This window comes from Ziziphus jujuba, chromosome 12 (genome assembly GCF_031755915.1).
Source record: "Ziziphus jujuba cultivar Dongzao chromosome 12, ASM3175591v1".
NCBI classification, from domain to species: domain Eukaryota; kingdom Viridiplantae; phylum Streptophyta; class Magnoliopsida; order Rosales; family Rhamnaceae; genus Ziziphus; species Ziziphus jujuba.
The window spans coordinates 30001-47672 of NC_083390.1; the positions used below are offsets into that span (position 1 = coordinate 30001).

The 17672-nt window shown below is 32.9% G+C and overlaps 1 protein-coding gene and 1 non-coding gene across 15 annotated transcripts; one reads left to right on the forward strand and one right to left on the reverse strand.

Moving 5' to 3' along the window:
- Positions 1-1461: 1461 nt before the first annotated feature.
- Positions 1462-4885, reverse strand: LOC107406750 (probable folate-biopterin transporter 7). Of its 14 annotated transcripts, none has more exons than XM_025069589.3 (4): positions 4530-4885; positions 4354-4402; positions 3721-3996; positions 1462-2683 (listed from the first exon to the last, which is right to left on the reverse strand). In XM_025069589.3, exons 3-4 carry the CDS (start codon positions 3983-3985, stop codon positions 1629-1631), a joined length of 1320 nt encoding a protein of 439 aa, XP_024925357.3. In that variant the 5' UTR covers positions 3986-3996; positions 4354-4402; positions 4530-4885; the 3' UTR covers positions 1462-1628. The 14 variants fall into 14 exon arrangements, with proteins under 14 accessions (XP_024925357.3, XP_024925355.3, XP_024925353.3 ...); XM_025069587.3 differs by having other exon boundaries at positions 3721-4001; XM_025069585.3 differs by having other exon boundaries at positions 3721-4011.
- A 10285-nt stretch (positions 4886-15170) lies between these two features.
- LOC112490120 (small nucleolar RNA R71) lies at positions 15171-15277 on the forward strand. The gene has a single exon (XR_003054396.1). It is a non-coding gene; the product is annotated as a small nucleolar RNA R71 (small nucleolar RNA).
- Positions 15278-17672: the final 2395 nt, after the last annotated feature.

Genomic DNA, 17672 nt, shown 5'->3' on the forward strand with positions numbered 1-17672 from the left:
TCTGCATTTTTATTTTTATTTTTTTTTCATTTTTCCAATGGTTTATTGTAAATTAAATTTTCACTCGTAAGTTACTGAAGTGAAAGCAAATATATCCCTATATTATTTGTTGACGATTCACTTGCACAGCTATGTTTATTTACTTCGTTTATATACCATGGATTGCTCATTGCTCCATCCTACGGTTTCAATGAGTACTAAGCTTTTAAAGGTCCTTCAGAGCAAATTTTCAGTAATATTGCTGGCCTAGCAACTGCTTTTGTTGTTCCATGTTGAAAAGAGTTTCAGCTTTCTGATGCAGCAGTATAACTTTGCATAAATTTATTTCTCAACATGTATAGGTCCAGAGATCAGTGCTATCTGGGACACATATTGCAAAGTTGGAATTAAAGGTACCTCAAGATATCTGGAAATCTACAGATGTTTTTCAACAATGCATTACAAAGTAAATACAACATTTTATACATTGATTTGTCCAAGTAGAGAGAAGAAAATACAAGCAAGTTCAGGCTACCAGTACAGCACCATCAACTCAGGCATAGTTGTAACAAAGCACGGTTACCACTGCAAATTTATAAGGCGGTGCTTCTCATTCTTCCATAGCTCTTAAGTTCCCATCGAGGTCAAGAACCTGCTTAAAATGACCTCAAATTACTTCCTATTTAAAGAGAATATAGCATGAACAATCTGAAAAAAGGAAGAGAGATAAACAAGGTCTGTTGTCAGTGGAGTGTTTGTAATGGAAGAATTCTTAAAGTGTTGTTAAAATCCTTTTCTTTTGATACTCCTGAAGTGGCAGAGGTAGTTACTGCTTATTTTGTGGTTTCCACTGCGATTACGAAAGATTGGAAATCTATTATATGTGAAGATGTAAGATCAATTGTTCAAGCTTTTCAATCAAAATCTTTGAATGGTATTCGTTGACAATGTTCCCCTTTTGTAGAATTGTCTATCTCAATTTTTCTTTTCTTTTCTCGTTTTTTTTTTTTTTTTTTTTTTTTTTTTTTTTTTTTTTTTTAATCTTGTAATTTTGTTTGGGCTCTAGATCTGTAAACAAGTTAGCTAATTATTTTGCCTAAATGGGCATGCAATTCCCAGTTCGTAAGGGAGTCATATTTTTTGTTTCCTACTCACCTCTCGAATTTGGTAAGCTAGGAGGAGTCCATGACACGATGTAATCTTTTTCGTTGTATTTGGTTTGTTTTCTAATGGAGTATGATTGATTAAGACAAACAAAAACAAAATACACACAAAAAAACAAAAAAAAATTTACCCTTAAGTATTAGACTTCGGGTGACCCTTGCATATAGTTTGTTTTTAAGCTTTTCTAGTGGAGATTTTTCAGGGTCCAGATTGGCCAGGAAGAGGTAGCATTGGAACGCATGCCTAAATAAAATGCAACGCAAAAGCAAGATGGCCCTCCCTCCCTCAAATCAGAAGATAATTGACTTCCCCAAGGACTACTACACAAAAATTCAAACGCATATATCATTTTTCTTTCTTGGATAACAGGCAATGTCATACTACATCTTTGTCTGTTCCATTAGTACAAAACATTTAGTAATGATACTACTTTAATTTGTAACTATAACAAAAACATACACAATTTAGAGTAAATCACAAAAAAGCTATTCGTTCTTGTTCTTGGATTTCTCATCATCATCAGGAATGTTGGATGACCAATATACTGGCAGAAGTGTGCAGATCGCCTGTATCAGCAATGCAAGTGGAAACCCAGAAAAATTATTCCCTGTTACCCCAACATAGGATGCAAGGGCAACACCAAGGTAACCGCTCACTATAAAAGCAACCGCTATTACCGACATAACAAAGGCCATCAGTGATCCTTCGCACCCTGGTGGGCAGAGACGCGCTATAAGAACGCTAAATGGCAGAATCTTAATAAAGAACAGAACCTCCGAGAGACCTGAAAAAATCATAACATAAAGCGAATCTGGCATTCCCATACTTCGGTAGATTCCTTTCACAAACAACACATCTGATACCATAAATACTGCCATCACTGCCTGAATGGCCGATATTACTTTCCTTGATGGGAACACCTTCAAGCAACGATCATAGATTATGCTCCATAGGAGCATTGCAGCCTGCCCAAACACCTTAGAGATACCCAGCACTGATGACTCAATCTTCAGACATTGCGTTTGGTAAAAGAACATGGTACCTGTCAGGGTTGGAATTATGGCATTCGATGCAGCAAACCATGTTACTGAATAAGCAATCTCTGGTTTTTTCAAGGCAACTGTCAGCTCTGAAAGCTGTTTCCGAATCCCAACTGTTGGGGGACTTTTGGGAAGGTTTAATGAACTTTCCCGTACAGTAATTGTTATAAAGAACTGGAGAAGGAGTAAAAATCCAAAAAGGAGGAACATCTTTCGTGGAGAGAATCTGTCAATTACAAGACCAGCTAGGAGATTTCCAAAGACTCCACCAGCAGATGAAGCCATCCAAACAAAAGACTGGAGCTCACCAGAGGATGGAGTTTGAGAACTTCTAGAGGAAGTAAGCTGTTTACCTGCTTCAGCAACAATCGCATCATTTGCAACTTCAGCTATTGAAGCACCAAGGTTACTAAGGAGGAGAAATAAGGTCAAGGTAGAAATCGAGATGCTTGATTGGGCAAGGGTTGCTATAGCTAACCATGAGGCTGCTTGTAAAATAGCTGCACAAACAGATGATTAGGGTTAGTACAGAGTTAGACCTAAAGTAGTATATCTATGATCCAATACAACCTCAAATAAAGTTTCAAAAGTTTCTAAATTATCTCAGGACAGTTTTCATCACGGTAGCCTTGGATAATGAATAAGCTTGGAAATATTTTTGCTTTTCAGAAAATTGCAAACTGAATTAAAACCGTGACTGGAAGGTTTTACATCTTCAAAACCCCACCCCAAAATAAAGTGATGAATAACAAAATTCATTTAACAAGATAATGTCAACGTAAAAGATCTTGTCACAACCATCGAGCTAAGATAATAAGTAGCTTCCAGAAAATTAACAAACCCTCGTTTCTTGAGGGAGTCTAACCAGCAAGATCCAACTTATATACGCATGCCAACTTTATTTTTGCAAGAACTTCATTGAATGTTCTGTAATGTCTGTTATCTATTCATATCAAGTCTAAGGACGGCAGTCAACTAACCTATGATGACAGCCATTAGGCCTGCTACATCTAATTTGTTATTCCTCCCAAGTTCATAATTTATCTTTTTAAAGAAACAACATGATGAAGCACTTTATGATGTCACTAGAAAAACATGAAGTTCTTTACCTGATAATACTTTCCATTAGCAACTGCCCATATAATTCTAAACCAAGTGTTTGCAGGAATTCGTTTTGCTCCGTGGAGGTCAATAAGAAACTAACGTAACCACAAATATATCCCATGGTCTGGTCTATTAGCAAGCTTATGAGAGGGATTAGGAGAAACAGTGTGAAACATGGACTTGGTGCATAAGTCTATGACTGGCTGCAAAAAGTAGACAAAGAAGCTAATAAGATGGAAGCACGATCAGCACTAGTGGAAGCATGATGTTTTTAGTGCCATTGTTAAATGTGATTGCCTACTTGCAAATAGCTTATTTTATCACATATTTACCTTATTGAACACTAAATAATTTAAAACAGAAAGCAGAGCGGAGACAAGAGGATTCAGGGTATAGCTAAGACGTATAAAAGGAAAAGAAGGTGGTAAAATACCTCCAATGGCGATGTAGGGAATACGGTGCTGGCCGGCGAGATAGACTGCGTCAGAAAGAATGCCGAAGAGGGGCTTTGCAACCATGGGAAGGTTGGCAGAGTTCTGGAGGAGCTGGAGGGTAGAGGGGTGCACGTGGAGGGCATCCTTAAGGAAGAAGTTGACGACCATCCAGGGGAAGCACCTAAAACCTTGCACCCAGTAGCCCAACCCCAGAACTTTTCGTATAGGGTTACGTTGAGAACCTTCTGAGTCTGATGCCCCCATCTTCTACTCTTCTATTCTGAGAACGACTATTAAGCAAAAATTGGCATCCTTGATGAAATTAAAAATCTACAATTTCTGATGTCAAAAACATCCTAACCCTAAAACGAAGATCAAGGCCAACAAAGCAAAATTAAGTTAAAGACAAAAATTTCTGAGTTTCAAGGTTAACTTTATTGAAAAAAAATCTATTTTCTTTTTTCTCAAATTAAAAATATACAAAAACTAGAATGAGAAAAGTGAAAGAAGGTATACAGAATGAGAAAATTGGCCTAGAATGTCAAAAAAAAAAATTATATATATATATATATATATATTTTTACAATGTATATTTATATATATAATAGCAAAACCGAAAGCTTAGAACTCACCGGAAGCAAACGAAAAAATTATTGCTCGTCAACTTTATCTAACGGATCTCTGTCCAGAGGAAAACGAATAAAGGACAATGGACAATTCTCCTGAAGAATACACACAAAACTAGAAAGGAAATTGATCAAGCTAATCAAATATTCCGTTTTTCATATATAAAAGGAAACAATGTTACCAGATTGCAAACAGTGCGGACAATGGTCACTGAGCGGCGGCGGTGGGGACGGGGCGATCGATATTTTGAGACAGTTGGGCGTTGATTGGGGGTAGCAGCTGGCATCGCTGCTGGTTTACATACGTCCCTTTTTTTTTTATATTATATTATTATCAGGTTTATTACTTACAAATTCAAAATTTCCATATTGATAAAAGTATCGATGGAATATATTTCATATATATATATATATATATATTAAATTTCCAACAATCCCCCGCAACAAAAACTTACTTTATAATATGTCAATGAAAAAATCCAAATGCATAAGCGAGTTTCAAGTAGAAAAAATACTGCATCGAGATCGATATCTTAGGTTTTGAACCTTACATAGTGAAATATTATCGGATTTAGTCAATCAGTGAACATATAATGTCTTGAACTGTCAACCATTTATGTCAAACCAAGATAAAAAATAATCACATAGTATCTTTCTTAACATATCTAAATTTAACAGTTGTATTAATTTGGCCTGAACAATTTCTGGTATTTTTGAGTACTTTAGAAAATTCAACCTCAAAATTCTCTAAGAAAAAATCTCATTTCACACTCATATAGGTAATGTCCTATTAAAAGTTTCTTACGTAACCACATTTGGATTACCAAGGTGTATAAATCATTAACAATAACTACATTTGGATTACCAAGGTGTATAAATCATTAACAGCTTTAGCTTAACCTAGTACACACAACACTACATAATCATAGCACATGTGTAAGAGATTTGCTCTCTATAATCTTTATTTGAATAAATCATAATTTAGTTGTCCCTTTTAAACCTAGATGTTGTGATTTCAGATAACAAGGTTGGATATCCATTTTGATAACTTATTTATAATGGGTTTTAATCTCATTCCCTTGATAAATCCTATACTTGCTTTTTATTTAAACCTTTAGTAAACAGATTTGCTAAGTTGTTTTTGGACTTTATATAGTCAATTATGATAATACTAGTAGAAAGCAATTATTTAATGGTATTATATTATATATATATATATATATATATATATATGTCGTGACTTATCGTTATATATATTGTTTTGAGCTTTTCCAATTGCATATTGATTATCATAATGTATGCATACTAAGTACAGAAGTAGGCCAACATGAAATATCCTTTAAAAAAATCTTTATGCCATTTGGCTTTCTCACCAACCTTATCTAATGCTATAAATTTAGATTCTATAATAGATCTAGCTATACATTCTTTTTTTTTTTTTTTTATGGATTTCCATGATACTACTGCTCCTCCGAAATTGAAGACATATCCGCTCATGGATTTAAAGTCCTTAGTATCAAATATCCAAGTTGCATCATTATGCCCTTCAAGTACAATGAGATATCTTCTATAACGTAGCCCATAATTATATCTCAAACATTAAAGAACTCTCACTATAACTTTTCAATGATCCATTTCAAGATTATTTGTATATCTACTCAATCTATTAACCAAATAAGCTATATTTGATCAAGTACAATTCATAAGATATATTAAATTTATAATTATTCAAGTTTATTCTATTTGCGCTTACCTTGACCATTATTCTTCACTAAATGATAGTTTGGATCATAAGGTTTTTTTCATTAGATTAGTGTCAAACTTATCAAATTTCTGAAATATTTTCCTAACATAATGCGATTGAGATAAAACTAGTCCATCAAAGAATCTAGAAATTTTAATTCTTGGTGTTACATTTACAACTCCCGTATCTTTCATATCAAAATTATTGGTTAACATTTTCTTGGTTGCTTTGATTATAAAACAAAAAATGACAAAACTATCTTTAGTATATATAGGCCCCATATAAATAATAATAAAGTTAGTAGGAATCTAATTTTCTTATAAAACTAATGACTTTTCTCTATTTTTTTATTTATTTTAAGGTGAAATGGCATGGGACTAGGGAATTAAATTCCAATTTACATGAGAAAATATGTCAGAAAATTATTCTCATATATGAAAGTGTATTTTAAAAATCTTAGGGAAAGTAGTTTTAGGAATTTTTTAAATATAAATTTATCTTTAATTTATTATACAATATCAAATTTAATTATTTATAATTCCTAACTTTCCTACTACTTACTAAATATAACAAAGGGAAAATTTATTCCCAAAGAACTAATTCCAAGGAAACTAAATCTCAAAAATCAATATCCTTTCAAACTTCAACATTTCTGAAATGGGACTTTAATATGTATACATTTATCACACTCATTTATTTCAAAATCATTTGATATTAATACATTGTCAAATTTTAAATGTCGTTATTTTGATGCTTGTTTTAATTCATATAAAGATTTAACAAGTTTGCATACTTTCTTTTCTTTTCTAGGAGCGATAAACCCTTCAAGTTATTTGGCATAAATTTCCTTATCTAAATCTGCTAATTAAAATGTTGCTTTAATCTCCATTTGATGTATTTCTAAAATGTACAATGTTGCAATTGTGATAGGTATTCTTATGGATATTATTCTTGTTACTAGTGAATATATGCCAAAGTGGCCTAAGCCTTCACTTTGCTTATATACTTTAACAATAGGTCTTGCTTTTATTTGTCAATTGTTCCATCAGTTTTTATCATCCTTTTGAAAATCTATTTATAATCTAAAAGTTTATTTCCAAGAGGAAGATCTAGTAATTCCCATGTATGATTTTGCATGATAGGTTCTACTTCAGCATTTATAGCCTTTTTACCATAATGAAGCTTCTAGAGAATTAATAGCTTCTTATAAGTTTGAGTCTCATTTTCTAATAAAGAAAGTAGAAAATCAAGACCAAATGACATTGCAAACTTGATCCTCTTACCATGCCTAGGTTCTATTTTTTTATTGTGTAGATCCCTAATCCTTGTTATTTTGATGATTTGTTTGGTTATCTTGATTGATATTATCATAAGTTCATTATATTCTTTTTATTGTGTAGATCCCTAATCCTTATTATTTTGATGATTTGTTTGGTTATCTTGATTGATATTATCATAAGTTCATTATAATGAACTTCTTTCTTGTGCACTTTTATGAGGAAATACATCTTCAAAGAAAGATGCATCCTAGATTTAATAATTGTATTCACATGTATATTAGAAATTTCATATTTGTATATAAGAAAGCAATATGCACTGCTATTAATAGCATAACCAATAATAAGGATTATAATTCATAAGGAATTTTATCTACCTTCTTATGAGGCAACTTGTTAAGAATAGTTGTTTGGTAAATAATTCCATGTAGAGAACAAAACTCACCAAAAGGTGATGATTAATATTCACCACCTCTATCACTTCTTAATATTTTTATCTTTTTATTAAATTGATTATCAACTTCATTTTTATAAAGTTTAAACATCTCTTGTGCCTAATCTTTGCTTCTTAGTAAGTAGATATAACAATATTTTGTACAATCATCAATAAAAATAATTAAATACTTTTTCTCACCTTTAGTTTGCACGAATTTTAAGTCACAAATATCAATGTAAATTAATTCTAGAGGTTTTCTACTTCTATTTGTAGAATAGAATGATGTTTTAGTTAATTTAGCCTCAACACATTTTTCACATTTCTTGTTTAAATTAATGTGAAACTTATGCAATAGATCCATGTTAATTAATTTATGTAATATTATAATTAGCATGTCCTAATCTACTATGCTATATATTAGAATACTCAAGCTTATAAGCATAAGGAATAACTTTATTTTTGGACACAATTATCATCACATTTAACTTGGAAAGACCATCACATAGATACCTTTTTTCCACATACATTATATTCTTGGCAAGTACAAACTTATTAGACTCAAAAACTGGTCTAAAAACCATTCTTTCTCAACAAAGGTCCAAAAATAACATTTTTACGGATATCAAGAACATGTAACACATTATTCAAATTAATCTCCTTTCTTGATGTCATCTTCGAAATCACTTTTTCTTGCCTTTTAACCTTTGTAGTAGAAAAATTTCCCATGAAAAGTTGCTCCTCATGATCATATTGTTGATTGGCTGAAAATATCTTCCAATCCACACACACATGGCATGTAGCCCCAATGTCCACCCACTATCATTTTATGTTTTACTAGGTAAAATGACCTCATGTACGACGATAGAAAATTCATTTCTAATATATTTGTAGAAAGCTTATCTTCTTCGATCATATTTACGTCAGTCTGAGGCTTCTTTTTTGGATTTACTTGTCCTTTGTTATTTCAGCAATCTTGTGCTTCACGGCCAAGCTTGTTGCAATTGAAACATTTTCCATTAAATTTAAACTTCTTGTTATTTTTATGGTCTTATGCAAAATGCTTTCTTTTCTTGTTATTTTTTACTCTATTTTCCCCAGTATTTGCTTAGCCTCCATAAGATATCCCCCATATATATATATATATATATATATATATATTTCAGAATTATGATTGTCTTCCTTAATCATAAGCCTTACTAGCAAATCTTCAAATCCCATTTTCTTACGCTTATACTTAAGGTAGTTTTTAGAATCCTTCCAAAATGGTAGTGATGGCTACCACTTAAAAACATTCACTTAGAACCACATTCTCTACATGAATCTCAAGTAAAACCAATTGCATTTCTTGGACTTGATTAAGGACCAATTTGGAGTCCACCATTTTGTAGTGACCCACTATGATTTTCTTCATTCCAATATCTTCGATCTTGCATTTCTTGTCCAAAGACTCCCATAAGGTTTTTGTAGTTTTCATTGAACTATACATATTATAAAGTATATTGTCTAATCCATTAAGGATATAATTTTTTGCATAAAAAATTTGAATGATGTCAAGCATTTATAGCAGCCCTAGATTCCACAAATATGCTAGGCAGAAGGGCATCTTCTTTCAAAAACTTAGCTAAATTCAAAGTAGTCAAATAAAAAAACATCTTTTGTTGCCATCTTTTGAATTTCAACTCCGTTGAACTTTTTCAGCTTCTCCTCATGACAAGCACCAGTAGTTGTTGAAAGCACAAATGAATTGCCCATAGTCACAATAGACTAGGTGAAACCATATTCTCACTCTCTCCATTTACCTTAAATAAGAATTTAGAGAGCAATTTCATTAAAAATATATATATAATAACAAAGAAATAAAATAACTTTATAATGATACCAAAGTAATAAGACACAATGAATTCATCTTAAGATTGTTGGAAACAATAGGTGTAATATATATTTAACTATGGATATATATAGTCAACTTTTCGTTCAAAAATCAGGTCTGATGGGCATTAAGTTAGAATGGCCGCTGTATTTTCTAGGGTGGCCATGCCCGAACTTTTTAAGCAAAAATTCTAAGTGTTTAGCACTCTTTCTTACTTAAAATTTGACCAAAACAATACTTTCTACACTTTTAGTTGCTTAACTTCTCAATCATGCTTGAAGCTTGAAAATCATTTTCTCTAAGCACATTTACACTCATCATAATCTTAGAATGCTTAAAAATAGTTTCCAAATGATTAAAACCTACAAACAAAGAAAAACAACATTATCTAGTAAACTAAAAACAAGAAAAACCAACCAAATGCAAACATTATTCAAACTTAAAGAAACTTTAAAAACTAAACCAAAATAAAAAGAAAATGACTTAAACATAAAGAGAATAAAGATTCAAAAACTTGAGTTGCCTCCTAAGAAGCCTTTATTTAATGTCTTTAGCTAGACTTAGCCAAGCAATGATTTCAAAGAAACCATAGAAAATTCCATGCTCGCAAAAAACCAAATCAAAATCAAGCAACTGTTGTCTTTAATCTTCTTATCAAATACTCAAAGCGAATTACCATTTTGGCCTTCAAGCTCTAAATATCCTTAAAAAAAAAAAAAACATTCTTCAATATAAAGCTCTCTTAAGCTGCTCTCAAATCATTAATGACTCAAACTTTCGAATCTCGATCAAACTTTGAATTCAAACTTTTAATGTTCTTCTTCTTTTTCTCCTGAATTCTCCTTTTAAGCAAAACTCCATGAAAGATCTTGAACTTATAATTAGGCTTCTACTTTTAACAAAATTCCACAATTAAGTCATTTAAAGGTTTTTGAACAATCTCATTATGACTCATCTTATGAAAAACTGAATTCTTCAAAATATTTATAACCCCAATCTTATGACAAGATTGTATGTTCTCTAAAACTTTCATAGTATACATAATATCAAACTTCACTTCATCATTATTCACTCTCAAAGTAAGATTTCTACTCTGAACATTAATCAAAACTTTACTGTGGCTAAAAATGGCCTACCTAAGATAATAGGCACATATTTATCAACTTAAATATCCAAGACAACAAAATCAACCGAAAATATAATTTACCAACTTTCATTAAGACATCGTCAACAATACCAAATGGTGTAAGTAAAGATTGATCCACCATTTGAAGAGTGCTATTGGTTAGCTTCACATTTCTAAGAACAAGCTTGTTAAAGATCGAGAGCGGGATAAGATTTATACTCAAACTGAGGTCACATAAAGTTTTCTTAAACTTCATATCACAAATGGTACAAGGAATTGTAAAACTCCCTGGATCTTTAAGCTTTTGGCTACCACACTCTTAAGAATAAAACTACACTCTTCCATCAAAGAAATACTCTTCCAACTTCTTTTTCTTAGACATAATCTCTTTAAAAAAAATTGCATAATTAGACATCCTTTGCAATGCCTTAACCAGTGGTATATTGACTTAAATCATTTTAAAAACATCCAAAAAATTAAAAAACTGGTCATCTAACTTCTTCTTAGACAATCTTTAGGGATAAGGCAAAAATGGAATTAGAGGTTTAAAAGAAAAAGAAATAGAACCAGGGACAACCTTAGAATTAGGTTTCTAGAACTTATCATCCTTAGGCTCCTCTCTTTCAATCACAATCTTCTTAAACTCCATATTATCACCTTGCTTAGCACCAACAAAAATGTCTTTTCCTCAACAAAATCACTAATAAGTCTTTCAAAAACTTGGAATTTTCACACTAAGTCTGATTAACATCAATAGATTTTGAATCAACAACACAAGGGATTTCACTAACACGAACTGTCAGGACCCGTCCAGAATTCCTTCCCCGAAACCCTAGACAGCTCTGATCCCAGGGAAACCCTACCGGACCCTCCAACGGAAAATCCGACAGAGCCTCCCCTAAGGGATTTACTTACCACAAATTACCTGCACTGAAAACACAATTCTAAAAACATCTCCTTATTCCTCCCGCAACTACAAACTGATTCCACAAATTTCAGCACTTCTCAAAAGCAACAACAGTCCAGTGCATAAATAAAACAGAAGTATCCCAATAGTATACAGAGCTTTAAGAAGTGCTAAACAACAGAAATACAACAAGGCTGAAAAGAAATAATATACTGAAATGAAAGAGTACAGAGTACGTCTCGAAACACAACAGCAGCGGAAAACTTGGTTCGCTCCGGAAGAACGTCTACCACCACTTGCACCTAAGGGAACGGAATTTAAGAGTGTGAGATGCTAATCATCTCCGTGAGTAACCCGAACTACTGAACACTTTTTAATAATAATAATAAAATAATAACAATTAAGGAGTGGAACAAATACCAACAATAAATAAATAAATAATAATAACCTTTGGAAAATAATGATTTCCCTCAAAACTCTCACCAATCGCTCCGTTTGAAATGTTCCCTTTTTAAAACCTTTTCGCAAAACCCAATGTACATAACTCCCATAAATCAAGGGATTAAACCATTTGATAAACAATAATTAAATAAATGCATACCCCAAATATATAATTAAAATGTAATAAATTATAATAAATAATTTTGAACACCTTTGGGGTTTAAACCGGGTACTCGCCGGAACAGTGCAAAAATTCTGGCCAGCTCCAGTCCGCAGTGTTCGACCTCCTGAACCCGAATCCGACTTCCGTTTCCGCCAATTCGCGACGGTTTGGGAGAATTGTGGAGCCGAAACTCGAAAAGCTTTCCGGCGAGATTCCGACCCCGTCGGGTCCGATCACCGGAAAGTAAGACCGAATCCGTGATCCTCATCACGTGAGCTTCGATTCGGTATATAACTCGTAACCCTTTAGATGTCGCTTGGTGTTCGCTCCCCGGGTATCCATTTGGAAATTACCCGAATAAAATATTAATATTTTTGGTTTGTGCACTGTGGTTGTTTAGGTGCACGTACAAGTGGCGGAGTTGATCCCGAGGAGGATCTTAGTTGATTTGCACGCTCCAGGTGAGTGACCCACCTTCAAAAATTATTTTGGGCAATTAATTATATTTAATTGGTATTTAATTTAGTATTTAAAATTATGCTCATGTGGTGTGGTTCAATTATGGTTTTAATGCGGTTTAATTTAATTTATTTGTTATGCATGAGCAAGGTATTCGGTATTGATTTTACGTGGTTTCAAATGTGATTTCTCGGGCATAATTGGGTTAAATATTTTATGAAAATATTTGGTTAAATTTTATAAATTATGCCCGCGGTATTTTTATGGTTGCATCTCGTATTTCGAGGAAAATTGTGGTTTGTTGATTATCGTTGTTTCGTACCGGGTTGTTGAATAAAAATATGTGGGATGGTGTTTTGTGAAAATTTGGTATACTTCCCACGGTGGTTTTTGGAAAAACGGTACGGTTGGTTGTTAATGGTTATTTTTAGACGCACTCATACAGTATTGGTGTTCTGGTGTATGGTGTATGGACACGTGGTTTAGCACGCGGTTATTATATGGTTTAGCATGCGGTTTTTACTTCACCCGTGAGTTGCCATTGGACCGTGGGCAGGCAAGTTGTTATTGGCCACAGCCGCCCCCCTCCTTGGCCGGGTGATGGTTTTTTTAGCAGTCGGTACTGTCGGGACGCCGAAGTGACCACTGCAGGTTTCTCTCTTTAACCCCCCGCCAGTCGGTGCTCGGGACGCTGGGTATCGGAGGGCATCACCGGTATATGGTGTGGTGCGTCAGGTGTAATTGTCGGTGTAAATTGCAAATAATGGTTTAAACCCCAAAGGTGTTCAAAATTATTTATTATAATTTATTACATTTTAATTATATATTTGGGGTATGCATTTATTTAATTATTGTTTATCAAATGGTTTAATCCCTTGATTTATGGGAGTTATGTACATTGGGTTTTGCGAAAAGGTTTTAAAAAGGGAACATTTCAAACGGAGCGATTGGTGAGAGTTTTGAGGGAAATCATTATTTTCCAAAGGTTATTATTATTTATTTATTTATTGTTGGTATTTGTTCCACTCCTTAATTGTTATTATTTTATTATTATTATTAAAAAGTGTTCAGTAGTTCGGGTTACTCACGGAGATGATTAGCATCTCACACTCTTAAATTCCGTTCCCTTAGGTGCAAGTGGTGGTAGACGTTCTTCCGGAGCGAACCAAGTTTTCCGCTGCTGTTGTGTTTCGAGACGTACTCTGTACTCTTTCATTTCAGTGTATTATTTCTTTTCAGCCTTGTTGTATTTCTGTTGTTTAGCACTTCTTAAAGCTCTGTATACTATTGGGATACTTCTGTTTTATTTATGCACTGGACTGTTGTTGCTTTTGAGAAGTGCTGAAATTTGTGGAATCAGTTTGTAGTTGCGGGAGGAATAAGGAGATATTTTTAGAAGTGTGTTTTCAGTGCAGGTAATTTGTGGTAAGTAAATCCCTTTGGGGAGGCTCTGTCGGATTTTCCGTTGGAGGGTCCCGTAGGGTTTCCCTGGGATTAGGGCTGTCTAGGGTTCCGGGGAAGGAATTCTGGACGGGTCCTGACACGAACAATGGAACTTTTTTAAATAACATTCCTCTTCTCTACATATGATTTACAATTATAAGAAATTTCTCTAACAAGAGATTTGCATACAAACTCACTTCTTTTAACTTGGGGGACATGCAAGATTCTTCCATATTTCAACTCAACAAACAAAACTTGCTTAGGATTAGGCTTAGTATCACTAGGAAAAGAACCAACCGTCTTTCCTTTAATTTCGTTAGCTTATTGTCCCATGTGATGCTCTAAACTCTTCATTGATGCACCTAAATTAGTACAATGGGTTTCAATAGCACTAATTCTTGCTTCATTCATGTTAAATCTTCCTTTTGTCTCAATAATAATTGAAGTAATCAAGTCAACAAATGATGACTTCTCTTCCTTAGGTTTAGAAAAGCTCGGTAGTGGATTAGCAACATTCCTTTAGTTAGACCAAAAAAATTTATCATGGCTTGTTAAATTAGGATTATGGTAATTAAGCAACTTATTAGTAGGTCTAAACACAATTCCTTTTTTGATTTGCTGAAAATTAACATTGCCCAATTATTGCATCACTTTATAGATTAACAATTTGAGCAACATTCTCTAATAGTTTATAAACTTGAATAAAAGAAGCTAGTTGGTATGACAATGCCACTTTAGATATCAAGTTATTGAAGGCATCTAACTCAAATACACCATTATATTTCTTCAATTGCCTCTTCGTTGGTCAATTATAAAAATTATAAGTTAATTCTTCCATAATGTGAAAGCTTCCTCAACTTGTTGCTTCGTAAAAGAACCTCCGCTTAAGCTATCTACAATGGATTTAGTTTAACCATGTAATCCATTATAGAAAATATCAATAAACATCCAATCTCATAATCATGTTGAGGACATCTCATCAACAAATCTTTCAATCTTTTCCAGGCTTAATGTAGTGGCTCACAATCTTATTGTCTAAATTGGCTAATTTCACTCCTCAATTATGAAGACATGAAAGGTGGAAAGAACTTGTTCAAAAATTTCTCTATCGTTTTCTCCTATATGGTGATAGAATCCCATTATAGAGTCTGTAGTCAATTAAGAGATTTATACCTTAAATAAAAAGAAAACAATCTCAACCGAATTGCATCATCTCTAACATCATTCATCTTAATCGTATCTGCAACTTGTAAAAACATAGCAAGATATATATTTAAAACCCCATTAGTAAAATCTTCAAATTAATTTTGCTGCACCATGACAATCAAATTTTTTTACATTGATAGGTTCCCTAAAAATTCCTCAAAGACGTTGAAATAATCCAAAATGGAAGGAGGTTGTGGTGGAGCTTCATTGTTATTGTTCTTGACCATAGCTTCTTCTTCTTAATCTAACAACTCTTGCTTTTTTCTTACTTTTTGAAGGTTACATAAAGCTTTTCTCTATTTCCATATTATAAGGTACAGTATCTAGATTTTGACTCATTAGCATTTACCTACAAAAGCCAAAATAAAAGCTAAACAAACAACCAACAAACTTAAACATACTAATTCTAAAATTAAGACAACAAAAAAGAAAAATGATCCTATATTAAAATTAACAAGCTTAACTCTAATATTTGCTAAAATAAAATTCTGAAAAATGAAATCTTAATTCAATCCCTGGCAACAATGTCAAAAAGTTGATTGATGATTGAGTCAATATTAAATTTCAAGCCAATCAAACCCAAAAACTTGATTTGATTGAATCCCACAAGTAAACAGATCATTCAACTAATAAAGAAAATGAGTACGAAATCGTTCATACTAGGATTGATTGTTCCAAAAATAGCTTCTATTCAATCAAATACTATAGACTTTCACTAATTAACCTTATCTAAGAAATCAACAACTCAACAATTTAAATTTAACTATAAACTAAATTAACAACTAGAAAAAATGCAAAATAAAATCAACATCACACAAATTGTATTTGAATTCTATGATCAAAAGTTCTAGGACCATGACTTCACTCGGATCAAACAAATGACTTCTTAATTTGGTTATTAGTGACTAATTAATTTTCTAATCATCAACAAAGAGCTACTAAATTCATTCACTCCTTCTCTCATAGCAAATAAAGTATATGGAAAGTATACTCAAATTGGAATTTCTTTCTAATTCTATCAATTAACCATGTAATTAATTTCCCTTTCAATTATCTAAGCCAAAATGGTCATTAAAAACTTAAACAAAGCTAAGATTAAGGTTGCCCAAGACCTAAATAGGCTTTCTCCAGCTCACAAGCTTTTAAGTTGTATTTCCTCTTCTCAATCTACCAAATTAGGCTTACTTGACAGCATATATCAAGGCATATTACAGCTGCAAATATATTGTAATTAGTAGTATAGCTGTAACTTCCTTATTTGGATAGATCTAATTAGCTATAACTTCCTGGTTTAGATAGATTTAATTACTAGAAAGTAGCCTAGATTTAGTTGATGTACTGGCTGGATATCAGCCTTGTAAATCCGTTGTAAGTCTCTAGAATTTCTATATAATGAGAGGGACTCTCATAATGAGGGATATTCAATCCAAATGATATGGTATCAGAGCCATAATTCAAAATTTTAGAGAGTCTTCTTCCTTATTTGGATAGATCTAATTAGCTGTAACTTCTTTAGATAGATTTAATTACTAGAAAGTAGCCTAGATTTAGTTGATGTACTGGCTGGATATCAGCCTTGTAAATCCATTGTAAGTCTCTAGAATTTCTATATAATGAGAGGGACTCTCACAATGAGGGATATTCAATCCAAACGATATGGTATCAGAGCCATAATTCAAAATTTTAGAGAGTCTTCTTGTGAGTCTAAGATCTTGGTTTTGGGTATATTTTTGGTATTCTTTGTGAGTGCTATTTCTGGTTTTTTTTTTTTTTTTTTTTTAAATTCTCGGATTAACTTATTTGCTTTTCTTCTTGTTGCATTTGGTGAGTTATGGGTATCATGTCAACTAGCAACATGGATAATTTTGGTGTGCGTTTTACGAGTAAGAAGTATTCTACCTGGGAATTTCAGTTTCAATTGTTTGTCATGGGAAAGGAACTCTGGGGTCATATCAATGGTAGTGATCCTCCTAAATTGGCTTAGTGGCGAGTCAAAGATGTTAAAGTCATAACATGGATTTTGGGATCAGTTGATTAGTCACTTGTTCCCAATCTGAGGCCATATAAGATAGCTAAAGACATGTAGGAGTATTTGAAAAAGGTTTATAATCAAGACAATACAGCCAAATGCTTTCAGTTAGAGTACGAGATTGCTAGGTACTCTCAGGGTGATCTCTCCATTCAAGATTTTTACTCTGGATTTTAGAACTTATAGGCATAATATGTTGATATGATTCATGTCCCAAGTACCAA